At 45.6% G+C, this 17,619-nt stretch overlaps 1 protein-coding gene across 9 annotated transcripts in view; it reads left to right on the plus strand.

Annotated features, from left to right (window-relative positions):
- LOC138488657 (ADP-ribosylhydrolase ARH1-like) overlaps nt 1–17,619 on the plus strand; it is a 74,542-nt gene that overhangs the window by 18,371 nt on the left and 38,552 nt on the right. For all 9 annotated transcript variants that reach the window (XM_069615830.1, XM_069615833.1, XM_069615832.1 and 6 more), the window contains one exon: nt 15,077–15,419. In XM_069615830.1, the coding sequence (XP_069471931.1) occupies nt 15,077–15,419 (343 nt within the window). The remainder of the gene's footprint in view (nt 1–15,076; nt 15,420–17,619) is intronic.

Below are 17,619 nucleotides of genomic sequence, written 5' to 3' on the forward strand. Positions count from 1 at the left end.
TTAATTCTGCACAGGGTAAGATGAAGGAGACACTGGGCATTTACAAGAGGCAGTTCCAGAATTGTATATCTGACACGTGGTACATTCCATTGCTAGTTTTGATATATGCTCTTGGAGGCCGGGCACAAACCAATCATCTTGTATTTCTGCTGCTATGTGTTGTTTGGCATTGTGTGCTGGGAAGTGTAATTGCTGGAATGCTATTTCTAACAATTTGAGCGGCATTACTACCTTGCCGGTGATATTTTGGTGCCACAATAGATCTGTTGCTGACTGGCTACACCCCCTTTTCTCCCATAACCGTTTTTCTTCCTCACTTGCATCTCCTTGTAATTCTAGTAGTTGCGATATGGGCATATCATTGTATCCCTCAGGTAACTCTTCATTTGTTGGTTGTCGCACCGAGTACTCACCTGCAATCTCGTGTTTAAAATATGAAGCTTCCTTTGCTGCGGCATCTGCTGCCGCATTCCCCTAAGCCACTACATCAGTGCTGGATGTATGGGCTTGGCATTTCACAATTGCTACCATTATAGGTTACTGCAATGCTTCAATTAACTCTTTCAGGAGCTCGGCATGCTGTACTGGAGACCCATCTGCCCTGCGAAATCCTCTCCTTCCCAACCTAGCCAGCCCTCCAGATACTGTAGTGGTCATGTAGGCCGAATCGGTGTATATGGTTACTGTGCATCCCTTTGCTGCATGTAAAGCTTCTATCAAGGCGATGAGCTCTGCTGCTTGGGCTGAGAAGTGCGATGGCAAGCCGTGCTGTACTAATACTTCGTACTCACCTTCTTCTAGTCTCACAACTGCCATGCCTACGTGCTTTTCCCCTGTATCCATGTCAGTTAATGCTGACCCATCTACAAAGTATACTTCTCCTTCGCTGAGGGCATTTTCTCTTACTGCAGGGCCATCTCCCTTCTCTCCTGCGTAAGTAGCACAATCGTGCTGCTGCATGTCTTCCAATGTACATGGTTCTGTAATGAATGTTGCTGGGTTTACTGTTTTGAATCTCACTATGTGGATGTTGGCGCTAGACAGTATTATTTCGTAGGCAGTTGCTCGTTGTGTGGTCAGTGTGCTTTTAGACCTTTCCAATATGGCAAACAGAGTGTTCTACGAACAATGTAACAGAACATCCCATTACTATAGTGGCACTTTTCTCAATTGCGAAAGCGGCTGCAGCGAGAGATTGTTTGCAGGCGAAGTGGCCTTGCATCACTGCGTCTAGTGTGCCGCTGTAGTAGGCAAGTGGCTTGTGTCCCAGGGATGTTTTTTTGGGTCAAGACAGCTGCCATCAGAGTCCATTTACAGTGGGAGAACAGGTAAAATTTGGGCTCATAATCTGGGTTAGCTAGTACGGGCGCACTTGAAATTAACTCTTTTAATGATGCAAACAAGTCACTCATTTCTTTTGACCATTCTATTTCCCTGTTCTCCCACTGGGCTTCTTTGAGAGCTTGTAGTAGCGGCCTGGTGTATTCTGCATAATCAAGTATCCATGCTCGGCAATAATTGCACATTCCCAGGAATGTTTGCATCTCTTTTACTGTGCATGGTTCTCTCACTGCAGTGATAGCTTCTACTCTGTTGGGTATTATCTTTTTGCCATCTTTCGATATCAGCTGCCCCAGGTATAATACTTCAAGTTGACAGTATTGCAGTTTTCCTCTGTCTGCTTTGAAACCCTTATGTGCCAGCAATGTCAAAAGTGTGACTGAGTCTTTTCTACATTCTTCTTCACTTTGGGAGCAAACAAGCAAGTCGTCGACATATTGAATTATTGTACTTTCTGCTGTTAGGTTTCCTAAGTCTTCATGGAGGATGCGATTGAATATGCTTGGGCTCTCACAGTAACCTTGTGGCAACCTGCAGTGTTCATATCTTTTACCACCCAGTGTAAACGCGGTCAGATATGTGCTTTCCTCTGCCAGGGGTATGGAGAAGAAGGCATTCTTTAAATCCACCACTGTGAAATGTGATGCATTTTTTGGGATACTACAAAGTATTGATGCAGGGTTCGGTACTAGTGGGAACTCTTTTTGTATGACGTCATTGACTGGGCGTAGGTCTTGGATCATCCTCCATGCCCCTCCTTTTGCTTTTTTGATCGGGTAAACGCAAGTGTTGCATGGGGAATTTGAAGGTACTATTATTCCCTGCGCCAATAAAACACTTATTGTTTCTTTTATTCCCTCTTCGGCCTCTCGGGATAATGGGTATTGTTTGACACGCGGCAGGATTGCTCCTGGCTTGAGCTTTATTTGCACTGGGGTTACTCCATGTAACAGCCCTACATCATGGGGGCCTGTGGGTCACAAATTACTGGGCACCAGTTTCATGTCATCGTCAAAGAAGGGTGGTGGTGCCCCCACCACTGCCATCAACTGTACGGGCACTTGCCTTACTTGTATCAAGATATCACATGGTATAGCTATTTCCATTATTACTTCACCATCACTTTCTGAGTCAGAAAAAAGATCCTCATCTGACAGGTCACGCAAGGCAATGTCAGCATTGATGCACAGTACAGTGCGCCATTCACATCCGTCTATGTCCATTGCAATCACGGCAATTCTTTTGGCTGAAATTTGTACTGCATGTAAGTGTAAGGATATCAATGAGCGGTATACACGCATTTCGTCGAATGATTTTACAACGTAGGACTTTTCATCGCCAACCCTTTCATCGCCAAAAACTTTTTTTAAAAAACTTTTTTATGGGGGGGGGGTGTTTGGTGCGGTTTGGGGTATGTTTATTTAAGTAAAGGGAGGTTTGGGGGGGCCAAGCCCCCTCATAAATAATATTAAAAAAAGGAGTTTTTGGCGATGAAAGGGTGGCGATGAAAAGTCCCACGATGTAAAATCATTCGGCAAAATAACGTAGAACCCACTGAGCCAGGACCAGGAGCAGTTTCTGGGCGTACTATTGGGCGAAAGATGAATTCTCCTGGCACTCGCCACTCCCAACTTTTTTAGCTCAGGTACTACACGTGCTAATGTTTTCAATTCTTGGATGAACACATCTGGATTCACTGGTATGCCGCGTATTTCCGGTGCTGTTGCTCGTGCACGCACCACCAGCATTACGCGCAAAGGGCATATCCCTGGGGTGGAACAAACTATCTCTCTCTCTGTAAAGGATATAGTCATGTTGAGCTTACTAAGGAGGTCCCTTCCTAGTAGGTTTATTGGGGATTGTTCATAATAGAGTAGGGGTGCTCTCACTGTTTTACCCCCCACTGTCACATCTAAATCTTCTGTGTAAGGAACTTCGACGACAGCCCCATAGAACCCCTGCGTCTCCAACCTGCGATTAGATAGGGGAAACCAGCCTTCACGTATGCATGATTTCTCGGCTCCCGAATCCACCATAAAAATGAATTGCTTGTCTCCTATCTGTGCCCCTATCAATCGTTCCTCTGCTGCATTGTAGGTTGTAGATAGAACAGGACACGCAAGTGTTCCCTGTGGGCTGTCCTATGCTGGGTGTCTCATCGCCCCCCCCCTGACTGAAGACATTCCCTGAAACTACTGCTACGCCACTGTACGGGGCTGGGGCAGGTGCACCGTTGCAACTGTCATGAATGGGTTTCCTGATGTGTAATGCATATTCTCATCGTTCTGTGGATAACTCAGGCTCTAGTTGGTTGACCTGACCACTGTTCTACGCATTCCCGATCCGGTTGCCTCTGTGGTCCTCCCATTGGAAGGCCGTACAGGCTCCCCGGGTGGGGGTTGCCATAGTATCCTGATAGCCATTGTTTGGCCTATTTCTACATTCTCGGGAAAAGTGGCCCCACCTCCCGCAATTCCAGCAGCTCCCTTCTGTCCCTCTAGGGCCTTGACCACCATATCCTCCATTCATACCAGCCCCCGGACCACCTCCTCTACGGCCTCTGTACCCACCTCGTCCCCCACGAGGGGCCCAGTCTTGCCACTGCGGACCTCCGTACTGCTCCTGTCCGTTCCACTGTTGCTGCCCAATTCCTGCCCAATTTGCTGCCATCCTTCCTTGTATTGCTACCAGCCCCTCCTCTTCCTCATCTCCCTCCCTGTTGTGTGGGAGCGCGGCTACCACTGCAGCGACCTTCACTAGTTTAGTTTGTACTAGCTTTGCCTCATCTGCCAATCTCTTTTGGGCTATTTCTTTCTCCTGCTCTTTTATCCTTTTACAGTGGTGAACAATTAAGCTTTGTATTTCAGGCCATCCCTTTGCTTCTATACCTGCAATCCTGTCGAGTGCCTTTTGTACTTCTTTAGGGAGCCCTCTTTTTATTATGAAATAGAATAATGATGTTGACTGGTACCAGGGTGTACCTGTTTCTGCTCTCCACATCTCCTGCACCCGAAAAATGTAATCCAAAGCTTCTTCCCCATCATTCATGGTACACTGCATAACTGACTGTAGATCGGGCGTATCTGGGAATGTTTCTCTCAAGGCATCCCACACCCTTGTGCGCACTGTGTTAAAGGAAGCTCCATCGTGGCGATCACAATCTAACGTTACTCCCGGGAAACCAGCCTTTACCCACACTCTGTCTGCCTGATCCCCAACTGCCGATACTAGCAGACTTTTTACATCTCCTACCGCTAGTGGCACTCCTGCGGTGTGCTTTTCAAATGCACATATCCACTTACTTGCCCCTCCTGACAACGGTGGTAATGACTTTAACAGATTAGCCTTGTCCATTTGTGCCCAGGGTATGTAGTTTGGTCTCCCACCTCCCCTGTGTATCAATGGGAGCTGTAATTTCCCCTTTTCTGCTCTGTTTGTACTCACCTTCACTCCCCGTTTCCCTAATACTGCCATTCTCCCTAATCGATTCCTTAATCTCCCTGTCCATTCCTCCTCCATTGTCTTACCTAGGGATGTGCCACCCGTTCTCCCATCTTCTCCTCCCATCGCCACACTTTGTCTCCCACCTTCCTCTTCTTCGTTCTCAATGTCATACCATAGATCTTCTCTATCCCCAGTAGCCATTATGTCATTGTCAGCATGTTCATCCATCTCTCCTAGTTCCACTATCCGCGTTGGTTCTTCCTGTATTCTGAATAATATTTCTCCCTTTTTCCACCCCTCTTCAATTGACCTGTCACTGTTCTGTGCTCTAGGTGCCTGGTCGGATCTAGTGACATTAGTTCCACTCTGCTCACAAATGTTTTTTTATTCTTGATGATTCTTCTCTTGCTAATGAAAGCCTGCTATCTAAATCCTTTGTCAATTTTTCGATGTCAACCGTCAGTGTGCCTACTTGTCCACGTTGTCTGTGGCTTTCGTATGGTGGGGGTGCGGTCGGGCCTGGGGTACTTGTGGATGCAGCCGGGTGTACATAGGTGGGATTGCTATAGCCTTCTGCCAGCACTGGTTTATTGAGTAGGGGATACAACCGTGTTACCTCACCTGTTTTCTCTGCCTCGACTACTTCCTTGTCTGCTTTAGGTATCATTAATGGATTCTCGATGGTGGAAGGCAAATTAAGTCCGCTTTCCTTCCTCTTAAGAGGGGGCACTTCTTCGAATAATCTCCATAAGTCTAGTATTTCTTTCCTATTCTGAAACTGCTTTCCCTTATATTTCATAAATATACAGGTTGCTATCATATCCAAGACATTCTTGTCGAAAGATCCTCCTTCTGGCCAGATCTGGGGTAACCCTTCTCCCTTTAGTTCTGTGATCCATTGATCATGGTATTTTTTGATGCGCTCAGCATACCCGGGTAAACTCTTGCAGATGTGTGCTAGGGGTGTTTCCGCCCCCATTGTATGTCTTATTCTTATGTATATGTGTGTGTATGTGTGTATTAGTCTACCCCTTTCAACACTTGAACAATAGTGAGTATAATACGCGCAGCTGGTACCTAGAACAACTCGTAGACATATGCAAGGGCAGAACAATCATAAACTCTGTAACTACCTTTAGTTCGGATATTCAATGCAATGATTGGTTGCGATCTTTCAACCTTATCTCCCTGTAGCAGCACTTGGTCACACTTACCATGACCATACCGTTATTACACACATTTTTGTCATCAGTTAAATCACTCAAACATAGTTATCTTCCAACACAAAACACATAGATATAACAACATCTAACGCTCTGTTAACAGTTGACACATGACCTTTTTCCCTCCCTACCTATGGGGGCCCCCTTTTTGTGTTTTTTTTGTTGTTTTTTTTGTAAGAAGTCTTGTCTCCTTTGAACCCTTTTACTTTTTACTCAGTACTTTTTAGAAAGAGAAGTAGTGAAACAGAAAATAGCAGTTACTAATATATTCACCGTGTCTCCCTTTTTCTACCAGACACATTTATCTTATTCTTCACTTATTCATATATTCCCAGCACTAGTCGAGAAAGCACTATGCGGTGCCACCTTCTACCCCCTCGCGGAGCTAGGTTCCCGTCTCTTATCTCTTATCTCTTTTAGTTCACCTTTTATTCCTAATGGCCATATGCAAAGAAAAGTAAAGTCGATAGAATAAAGTACGATCGTTGTTTGGTAATTCAAAGTAACCCCCCCCTTTTTTTTTTTTTTAAATGACCTCGTTTTATCCAGCTCCCTTCCCCTGTTCCCTTTACGGTCACTCGCACTTAATACTCACGTGCCCATCTTGAACCGAGAGTCTCCGAACTGGGTCGTCCAGGCGGCGCCGCCACACACTCAACGGCCAATCCCAGCTCCGGCGAGCGGTACTCAAAGGGGATTTTTTGGAGCGGGATCCCGTACCCTTTTTCGATTGAGTGCGCACTTCTAAGCGTACAAGTTGCCGTAGGCAGGCAGCTCTCCTGAGCGGGCGTGCCGTGCGTCTCCCTTGTCGACCGGAGATTTTCGTGCCAGAGGGGATGGAAGGGATATTAAGAAATTAAATCACGCATTCGTGGTCACCACTGAAGGCGAGCGTCCCCCAATGGCACTACCCTCCCCGCAATGAGAGGCAGTGATGGACTCTCCCAAGGTGGAATAAAACTAGGACCAAGTGCGGGAGAGAATAAACTGAGTTTATCTAATCAAATAGGGCATGCAAAGAACTCTGCAAACTCCGAGAGTGCTCTGTCTGACAATAGCAAAGACAGGCGGTTATATTTATAAAACACGTCATTAGCGCCTACACATTATATGGGGCACAAGTTCGTAGGGATTGGGTGGCGTCGACTAGCTATAGGTGCAGTGCTTCGTGGTTGGTGGACGTCATCGCGGTGCCAACGTGGGGTGTGGAGGTCAGCTGGGCTCATCTGGGAGGTGCCGCCAGGCCGGACACGATCGGTGACACTGATGAACATTTTTCTTGGCTTTCTGCCCTTGTGGCCACACACACCACCTTCACTCATGTTATCGGGATCCTGGTTGTCCTGTAAATCCTACAAAAGGTTATTCTAAAGGTTACTAAGACACAAGAGGAATGCACGTTAAGCGATACATGTGTTAATGCATCAAGGCATGGTTACTCTAATCCTGTTGACTAGGTATCATAGGCCATGGGGTCAGGTCTCAGAGCGTGATGTGAGCCTGTCCAGTTTTCGGGTCTCGTTAGAAGTAGTGATAGATGCTTGTACACTGTGTTAGTACAATATTAGGTGTCTGTTTGCAGGACCATTAATTTGGGGCGAACCGGTGGGCCATTGAACCGCTGAGGGCGCACCTCTGGCCTTTCAATTAGAGGAGAATTTTTAGGGCTCGGTTGTAAATACTTCTGGTGGTTGACCCTGGCTATGTGAGCTGCGGGGTAATCGTGGATGCTTGAAACGGCTCCAGTCGAACTGGGGGAGGCAAGGCTATGTAGCTTGGGCCTCAGCTTTCCCTGGCATATCTTGGTACGAGGGGAGGGGAGGTGACCTTGGGTATGCTCGCAATGGTCGACTCTTATTGTACTGCACATTACATAAAGAAAAGAGGAATAAGTATTATGCTTACTGAGTTTGCAAATAATCATACGTTCGTATTATCTACACCTTTACATATTCATTCTGTACAGGTTATCTGACAATATATCAATGTTCTAGGTCATCACTCAAGAGTAAGTATTCACACAATAGCAGCGTTTACATAACAATGGTTTATATGACGTTTGAGGTAGCATTAGGTTTGGTGAAGCAGTCAGGAACAACAGATCATTACAGTTAAGAGTGATAATACATATTGTTACACATAACTCAGGTTATACGTTCATTTCTTACACATCTTGTACGTGTAGCACTGTCGTGTCTATGCTCCTTCGCACTTAGCAGCATTAGTTCATTATCTCATTAGCCTCTTTATATTTCGTTATGGAAGCACATCGTATCAGCCGGGGTGACCATTATTACCCACATGATATAATGAGAGTTATGCATTCTTTACAATCTACCAAGTGAGGGTACATCCATTGAGTCTTAGAGTATATATGAACTTTAGGTAATGGGTTGCGTACAAAAGGACATTACCGCAATGCATTTTTATACTCGTCGTATACTGCAGAATTAAGGCTTTGCTCTATGGGAGGCAATTTGCAGTTATTTTCCAAGCTTTCCCCGCTAGCCGGGTCACGCCGGGGATGATGATGTATTGCGGAAGGTGAATGATACAGTGTTTGCCCTGATACTTGTTCATGTCTAACTGTTCTTGGGAACGGGCTTTAAGCAGATCTGCCATGGAGCGAAGGCAACAAGAGTAGGCGAGGACTCTCTGGTGGGGGCTGTGCTACGATATGCGAGGACTCGTGTTCCAAGATGGAGTCCCAGCTTTCACAAAATGGTTTCCAGGGCCTAATGTATTACAGCACATTTTGTCGATGCATCAGCCAGTGGTCCACCCGCCGCCTGGGCCCAGGCGGCAAAGGGAGGGGGCCCCTGGTGACACCATGGACACTACCAGGAGGGGATTGCAGGGGCGGGGGGTCTTTTGGACCTATCCTCCCATACAACATGCATTGGGAACTGGAAGTGAACATATCTTTCATTGAAATAGTTCAATGGCCCTTAAACACTATAAATAATCGGAGAGAGGAGATTTTCCTATATTTAAGTCACTGCTGCAATTTAATCTTATAGGCACGGGGGCCGAAGCAACCTGCGCGCTCCATCAACTGCAAAGAATACAGAGCACCAAATAAAACTCGAATACATGAAAGAGGACAGGATTGTGCTTAGGCATAGGTGGTGTGAATGTCTCAGAGGATTACTTACCGAATGGCTATGAATCCGATGCCAAATGCACGGCAACCGCACTGTCGGGTGTCGTGTCCAGATGAGACTTCAAAGCATTATAATTCAAACAAAGTAGAGGATCTGAGACAGAGTTTCAAAATTGCAAGGTAAGATTTATTTTGCGCATATCATGCACTCGAGCGGACTTTGGGTTCAACCACGACCAGTATTTCATGGAGAGTGGAGAAATGAAGTGCCTGAATAGTACACAGCAGCTCCATTTATACACAAAATGAAGCCTGCATCAGCATAGGTCATTTTTTATTCATTTGCAAGAGATAACAACACAAATATGTTCAGACTACATACAATAATGCCCTAATCCTCAGAAGACAGAACAAATTGCATATTCAACAGATGTTATTGTTATGTCAAAAGTCTTCACTTTGCTTATGGCTTTCATTACAAGCTCTTTGTGCCAGTTCACGGACGGTGACTTATGTTTGAGGCCTCAAACACAGAATCCACTTGCCCACCGTACCAACAATGGTCACCCTATTTGCATAACCTTTTAAAGATACCTTTTGTGTGTCTAACAAAGTGGAAGGGCTGAACAATATGACTCATTGTGTAACCTCTGGTTAGTGCTGCCAGTCTTTACATAACATTTATTAAGAGAATAGAGCCATATTGGAATAGCCTTTCCTTCTTTGCGGAATAGGAGGGTCTGTCCTTAATGTTATTTAACCTAGGTTTATCGGTGAAGGCCAGGCGACTGATACATGCCCTCTGCACGGACCCAGCCTTTTCTTGTACTGACTGACAGAGGAAGCCATGAACACATTTCTATTTTGTTTCTTCTCAATGACTGACAAATGAGACCCCATTTTGAATATTACTAAAAAGAATGGGATTTTGATCGCGAAAAAGGGATTAGGTTAGGGATAAGAAAGATGCATATTATTATATTCTAACACAGAGAAAGAGGAATGACAGCATTTGTTTGAACACCTATGTTACCATAAAGGTCAGATCACATCACAGCGTCTCTGACGTGTCATGCTGCCAAAAGGAGCTGTCTCACAGCCAAGAGTGCTCCACTAACCCCCAGAACCCCCCCCCCCCGAACAGGGTTGACCCTTGACCTCACAATACGCAGGGCAGAGAGTGTATGTGTGTCTCTTTCACAGGTTGCCATTCAGCATGTCATTAACATCATCAATCAAAAATGGGCCATTTAACGTGCCCACCTTCTCACTGGAGGATGCTGCTTCTTGCTCACACTGGCCTGGCTGGGCCTCTTGCAGCCAGGCCTGGAGCCATTAAACGGTAGGTTTTGACAGCAAAATCGGTAGACGGTAAGAGTGCTTAAAAAGCTGTATCATACCGCCTGAATCGGTAGGGTTGGCAAGTATGCAAAGGGCCTGTCCCTCCATCCAGCGCCTGATACTTTTATTTATATGTATATATTATTTTGTTACTTTCCTTTCGTTTTTCGACGTGTTTATTGCTGTTTCTGGCGCTTTCCAATGTCTGCCCAGTCTCTCCTTGTCCCCTTCCTGTTTCCCTTCCCTTCCTACCCTCAAAGGCTGATTGGGCCCCAACCCTAACATAGGTCACCCTACAGGGCAGCCTCTGCCCGGCCGGGCCAAGATACTGCGCCTGATACTTTTATTTATATGTATATATTATTTTGTTACTTTCCTTTCGTTTTTCGACGTGTTTATTGCTGTTTCTGGCGCTTTCCAATGTCTGCCCAGTCTCTCCTTGTCCCCTTCCTGTTTCCCTTCCCTTCCTACCCTCAAAGGCTGATTGGGCCCCAACCCTAACATAGGTCACCCTACAGGGCAGCCTCTGCCCGGCCGGGCCAATGGCTAAGAGCCCCAAGGCAAAGGGCAACTCCCGAAGAAGCAACTCCAGTCCGTGTTTGCCTGTGTTCGCCTGGGAAACCATCCTCCGTCAACCAGCAGTGACTGAAAGTGTGGTCATGGTGGCGAGTACAGCAATTACTGTATTCCATTATAACCCTACCACTCTTATTACTTAACGTAACATAGCATAGCATACCAACGTCAGCCAGCTAGTAAGTCGTTTTGAAATCACTGCTGTGTTCCATTTGTAGGTGGTTCTCCATTTACTGCTTTATCTCAACTTTAGGCTTTTTTCCTCACTTTCCAGAAATCTCAAATTTTGGCTTTTTCTATTTATTGATGCTTCTCTGGTTTGGACTTTTTCTATTTGTTGCTGTGTCTCGAAATTCAGGCATTTGTTCTCACACTGCTCGGGTGTGACACACATGGGTGTAGCCCATTTGTGTTAGTGATCCATGTCTTTCACTTGGCCCATCTGTGTGGGGGGCATTGTCTCGCCTTTGTCCCATTTGTGTTGGTGGGCCAATCTTTCACTCAGCTTATCTGTGTTAGGGAGCAATATCTAGCAGTATCACATTCCTGAAAGAACCCATGGGGGCAGAAATTACTGCACACCAGAAAGGGTAAGGGATATGGGCCATAGTTAATCATAACAGCAAACGTAGGAAAGGGTACGGCCACTAACCAACCCTACTAAAAACTCACACTTCTGCATACTCCTCTCAAACTCTAAACTAAACACAACCATACCTCTACAGCACAACGAACCACACGCACTTCACTACACCACAATGAAACAAACCACAAATAGCCTCACCCAACAGCACATGGTGGTTACCAACCGAAAAACACACCTACGCTTAGTGAACAGTGTCAACCGAACTGAAGCTGCCAACAGCACTCCACAGCTCTCTTTCTCTTTTCTCCTGCTCAGTCTTACTTACTTACCCCCTGCCTCACTTGCCTTAAAGATATGCCAGAGCGCCAAGTAACCATGCAAGTGGCAACAGTACGCGGTATAAGAACCTATAACATAACAATACATAACATAATGAGGGTGCACTCTGGAGAGAAAGCCTAGTGCAAGTGTGGGTATGGCTTTATGAGCCAGGCATAGAGCACTGAAGTTAGCGTATTATTTGGAGGCACTGCATTTCAGAAAAGATGTGTTCTTCTGAGGATTAATATAAGACATGCTGCATGATTTTAGACTTTTACAACAAGGATTCTGCTGGGACCCCTGAACAGATGACATTACAGAAGTCAAGGAGAAGACTGATGCAACCATTGAGGTAGACACACAAGCAGAAATATGCTCCTCAGGAGATGCAGATGGAGGAATGATGACTTCCTCACTGCAATGATCTGTGATAAGGGGGGAAGGATAGCTTGAGGCAACGTGTTTGTCTTTGAAGCAAGACAACGCAAAGCAACACAGGTTCGAATCCCTATCCCGCGCTTAGAAACCACTCGCTGGTATTAAGCGTTTTATAAATGAACAATTAAATAAAATAAAAAGTCAATAAAAAGTCAAAGGTCACCCCTAGACCTGACGCTTGAAAATTGGAGGAGTAATCTTGAAGGAAGCCTACAATACTGTAGGGAGTACCGGCTACTGGCACCTGGTTTCCATTCTCTCATCTGCATTCGGTTCATAACTTCTCACTAGCGAGCTGATTGGACCTGCCTTTCAATCCAGGCCACGCGTTATCCCTTGATCTTCCATGAGCCTCACGCCAGCTCAAGTGACCGAAAGGGAGATGACTTCCTATTTAGTGTCTCATATTTTGACATAGAAAATAGAAATAGAAATTAGTGGTGCTGGGAATGCCGTAGAGCTGTTGGGGCAAGCAAAGTTTAGGAATTGTGGTGCTTACTACGAAAGACTCCCGGGCATAGCATGTCAGGAGCAAAGTGTGCCTTGGAACCTGCATATGTATGTTTTTGCATAAGAATTCCCGATTCACAAATGTGATTTACATACAGGGAAAAGATTGGATACGGGGGCGAAAGCGGGGCAAGCAGCCAGCCCCTATGCATGCCCAAGCGGCAGTCACAGAGGCATAGCCAGGATTGTCTAACAAGTGAGGTCTGAAGCTAATGTAGTTGGGCCCACTCCCAGGGGAGCCTGCAGAGGGAAGAGGGTTTGTTCTGCCTCGCGGAATATGCAGGAGCAACCTAGCGTATCACGGGAGCCCTAACCAAATAAGTGGCATTTGTGTTGAGAGGGGCTGCTTCTCCCCGAGAATGTTTATTCTGGTGCACTTCACAGTACACTTTGCGTGACACTTTTGGTAAAAGGCCCACAGCTTACGATCGGTTTTGTAGCGTAAGAAATGAAAAAATAATCCATTAGATGCCAAGTCAACAACAATGCACGGGTGCATTTTCGACCCATTTGCGTAATGCCTTTTCTCTCTATTTGCCAGTACTCTGTCAGTGTAAAAACATGTTCATGCTGCTAGTGCCCATACATGTCCATGCCGGGGATATGTGCCAGTATTCCCACATAAGAACATACGCATTTTGCTTTGCCCATAATGCCAGTAAAGATACTATTAAAAAAACATTTTCATGCTGGCTCTGCCAATGTATGCCAGCACCCCCATATAAGGACATACTCTTGCTGGCTTTGCCTTAATGGCAGCAACACAAAAAAGCCATTCCACAATAAGAAAAAGTGTCCTTACTTATGCAAACCCCTCCTCCCTCACAATATAAGAACACTCATCATGTTGCCTTTGACCTTGATACTAGTATAAAAAAAATTACATGCCTCAGTAAGGAAACCTGCCCTCCCCTCCCCCATGTAGGAACACTCATCATGTTGACTTTCCCCCTAACGTGAGCACAAAATTCCATGTATGGTATGACAATCTTAATGCTCCTATGCCCCTTCGTCCCCAGTGTGTGTCTCTTCTCTCTCTCTATCACACACACACACACACCTATACCTACCGGGCACACACCAGAACAGCTTCTCTGCCATTCACATGAACACCCAGAACATTCACACTGTTTTCTCATTCACTTGCGCACACCAATCAGGCTGCATTTATTCATACATGCGTACTTACACAGACATTCACTTGCTACACACGCACACTTACAGAGATACCCCATCACATGCATGCACACATACATCCATACACACATACAATTCTTGCATACACACATCAAAAATGCTTTCCCCCTTACTTGTTTCCCTCCAGACTTGACACAACGCTGCCTTCTCAACTGCCTTTTTTACATCTGTAAAGGGCCACACAGCACTGTTGAGCGGTCATTTACAGATTTTGGATGGGCCTAGCCCGCTTATGCCCTAACCTGTTGACGCCTCTGGTCAGTCACATTCCCGACACCTGGGAAGGCATTGGCTGACTGAGCCCATGTGGGAGGGAGCCCGGAGTAGATCCCCTTACCACTTGGGGTCAGTAAACACATTAATAGTGAAACGCCTGGCATGTTATTTTTTTTATTTCATGTGAGGCAGACATATGCTGTTGGGGGGAGGGGGCTTAGAAGACCCTTAGCAGCATGGGGCATTGCTCTTCACCTGCTTTCCAGTAGGCCAGACCAGCCACAGGTGTATGAGAGCATGAACTGACTATTTTCCAACGCACATCCCTCTGCAAATCGAATTCCTATCCAGCTGTGACAGTCTCTCTCCTACCCCAATTCTGGGGTAACCGATTCGCCTTCCCTGCCATTTTGGCTACTGGGGAATCTTCAGGTTACCCCCTGATCAATGGTTTGAGTCTGTAACGCAGCATTTATGTATTTGCTATGTAAGTAATGGATTATGCCTGTTTCATCATGTGTTGGCCCTATTAGATAAGAACACTGAAAATATTATCTGCCATATGGGGCACTTTATTTGGGATACCAATAAAATCAGAGGGTATGGCCACAAGGTCTGGTTGAGGAGTCTGAAGAGGCTAGTGTGTCCAGTGATTAAAATATAAGTCAATTTGAAACACATCCCAATGTCTAGCCATATTAGGAACATTTGTTTAAAGGACAAGGACCATTCTTTCTTTCTAAATATGTACTTACTGTTTCATGTCCCATTCATTTACAGATCTTGCAAAGAATCTCACTTTCGCTCGGCATGTGCTCTGCTCCGACCGAATATTATGTTGCAGCCATGGTGCTCAGCGGTGTCGGGGATGCTCTTGGCTACAGAAATGGCTCCTGGGAGTTCAGCAGAAGTGGCGAGAAGATCCATGAAGAGCTGGCCAAGCTGGGTGGCATGGAGAACCTCAACGTGGATGGATGGAATGTTAGTGACGACACAGTCATGCACTTAGCAACGGCTGAGGCACTGGTGGAAGCCGGGCGAGATGTCGACCTGCCCAAACTCTACTCACTCCTCGCAAAGAAGTATAAAGACTGCATGGGTGACATGGTCGGCCGGGCTCCAGGTACATTTTTAATCATTTGGTGCTCTTCCCACTCTGACCCCAATGTTAGTGGTGTGCAACAGATTTAGAATGCAAACAATGGGCTCTAGTGATCAGGAACACAACAGCACACACAGCCCCTGCAGCAAGTGCAGGGGGGGAGGAAAGAAGCAGACCAGTACATCAGTGGCAATAAGTACTTTGCTACTAAATGTTAGATATCTCATCACAAATTCCACACTGACAAATATGGTTTAAGGTAATTTTTGTAAACATTCTTTTTATTGTGTTGTGCTTTATACAAAAGCATTCACAAGACAAATACTCAAATCTAATAATTATAAAACAGTCAGTTTAAACAATTTGGAGATAATTCATAGACATTTGCTAATACTCTAAGTAATGCCTCAATTGGTGAAGCTTTCTCTCCTGCTTTAAAGGGCTCCATCAAAAAATGGCTGAAATATATGTAAAACAACAAACACATTTGGAGAAAAAACCTATTTCTTAGGTCGTGAATCCTGCAATTCCTAAAGATAATTGTGTAAGGAAAAAAGGAGACCCTCTCAGCAGAGCTATCAGTAAAACACCAGAAAGGTAATCCATCCTTTCCAGTGCCCCAAACCGACTTCTGAAACCTCAAAGCAAAAGTGCAGTCATATCATTTACTTTTGAGTAGTTTCTGTTATGATTGCATGTATTCCAAACTACTGGAAATATTATTTTAGCCCAGTATTTATTTTGGCCCTATAAAGAGCACATGTCTATGTTTTATATAACCAACAAACACTCAAGTGTAACGTGGATGTAAATGGACATAGTTGTCAGAACTTTACTGGCATTTGGCTCCTATACAAGCACTTAACATGGCTGTACTTTACAAAGGAGTTGTTCCCTACTAGTAGTCACTAGTAGGGAACGTTCATTATTTGCATGGGAGCAGACTCTGGTTATCAAATGGGAAATTTAACAAGGGGGGTCCTGGGAGTCCCTCTGCCAGACATTAGTCCTGGTTACGAGAGACTTACCCAGAGTCTTTAGCTCACTATCTTACACAGAGAAGAAATATCCCAAACATATCAGTCTTTGTCCTGCCCTGGGGCAGTCCAGCACCGAAATGCTAGGCAATTCTCCTCTGAACAAGAGTACCAACAGCATCCCCACACACGTGTTTCGGGCTGGTTGGACCTCATCAGTAGGGAGGAGCTGTGCCGCTCTAAGAATAGTGAGCAAGGGGTCCACGTCTGGATTCCCCTAGTAACTTAGGGTGAGACCCAAAGTTACTTAAATATGCAAATTGACAAGGGGGGTCCTGGGAGTCTCTCTGCCAGACATTAGTCCTGGTTACGAGAGACTTACCCAGAGTCTTTAGCTCACTATCTTTCACAGAGAAGAAATATCCCAAACATATCAGTCTTTGTCCTGCCCTGGGGCAGTCCAGCACCGAAATGCGAGGCAATTCTCCTCTGAACAAGAGTAAGGTCTCACCTTAAGTTACTAGGGGAATCCAGACGTGGACCCCTTGCTCACTATTCTTAGAGAGGCACAGATCCACCCTACTGATGAGGTCCAACCAGACCGAAACACGTGTCTGGGGTTTCTGTTGGTACTCTTGTTCAGAGGAGAATTGCCTCGCATTTCGGTGCTGGACTGCCACAGGGCAGGACAAAGACTTATATGTTTGGGATATTTCTTCTCTGTGAAAGATAGTGAGCTAAAGACTTTGGGTAAGTCTCTCGTAACCAGGACTAATGTCTGGCAGAGGGACTCCCAGGACCCCCCTTGTTAAATCTGCATATTTAAGTAACTTTGTGTCTCACCCTAAATTACTAGGGGAATCCAGACGTGGACCCCTTGCTCACTATTCTTAGAGAGGCACAGATCCACCCTACTGATGAGGTCCAACCAGACCGAAACACGTGTCTGGGGTTTCTGTTGGTACTCTTGTTCAGAGGAGAATTGCCTAGCATTTCGGTGCTGGACTGCCCCAGGGCAGGACAAAGACTGATATGTTTGGGATATTTCTTCTCTGTGAAAGATAGTGAGCTAAAGACTCTGGGTAAGTCTCTCGTAACCAGGACTAATGTCTGGCAGAGAGACTCCCAGGACCCCCCTTATCAATTTGCATATTTAAGTAACTCTGGGTCTCACCCTAAGTTACTAGGGGAATCCAGACGTGGACCCCTTGCTCACTATTCTTAGAGAGGCACAGCTCCTCCCT

This window comes from Ambystoma mexicanum, chromosome 9 (assembly GCF_040938575.1).
Source record: "Ambystoma mexicanum isolate Mex_15411 chromosome 9, UKY_AmexF1_1, whole genome shotgun sequence".
Lineage (NCBI taxonomy): Eukaryota > Metazoa > Chordata > Amphibia > Caudata > Ambystomatidae > Ambystoma > Ambystoma mexicanum.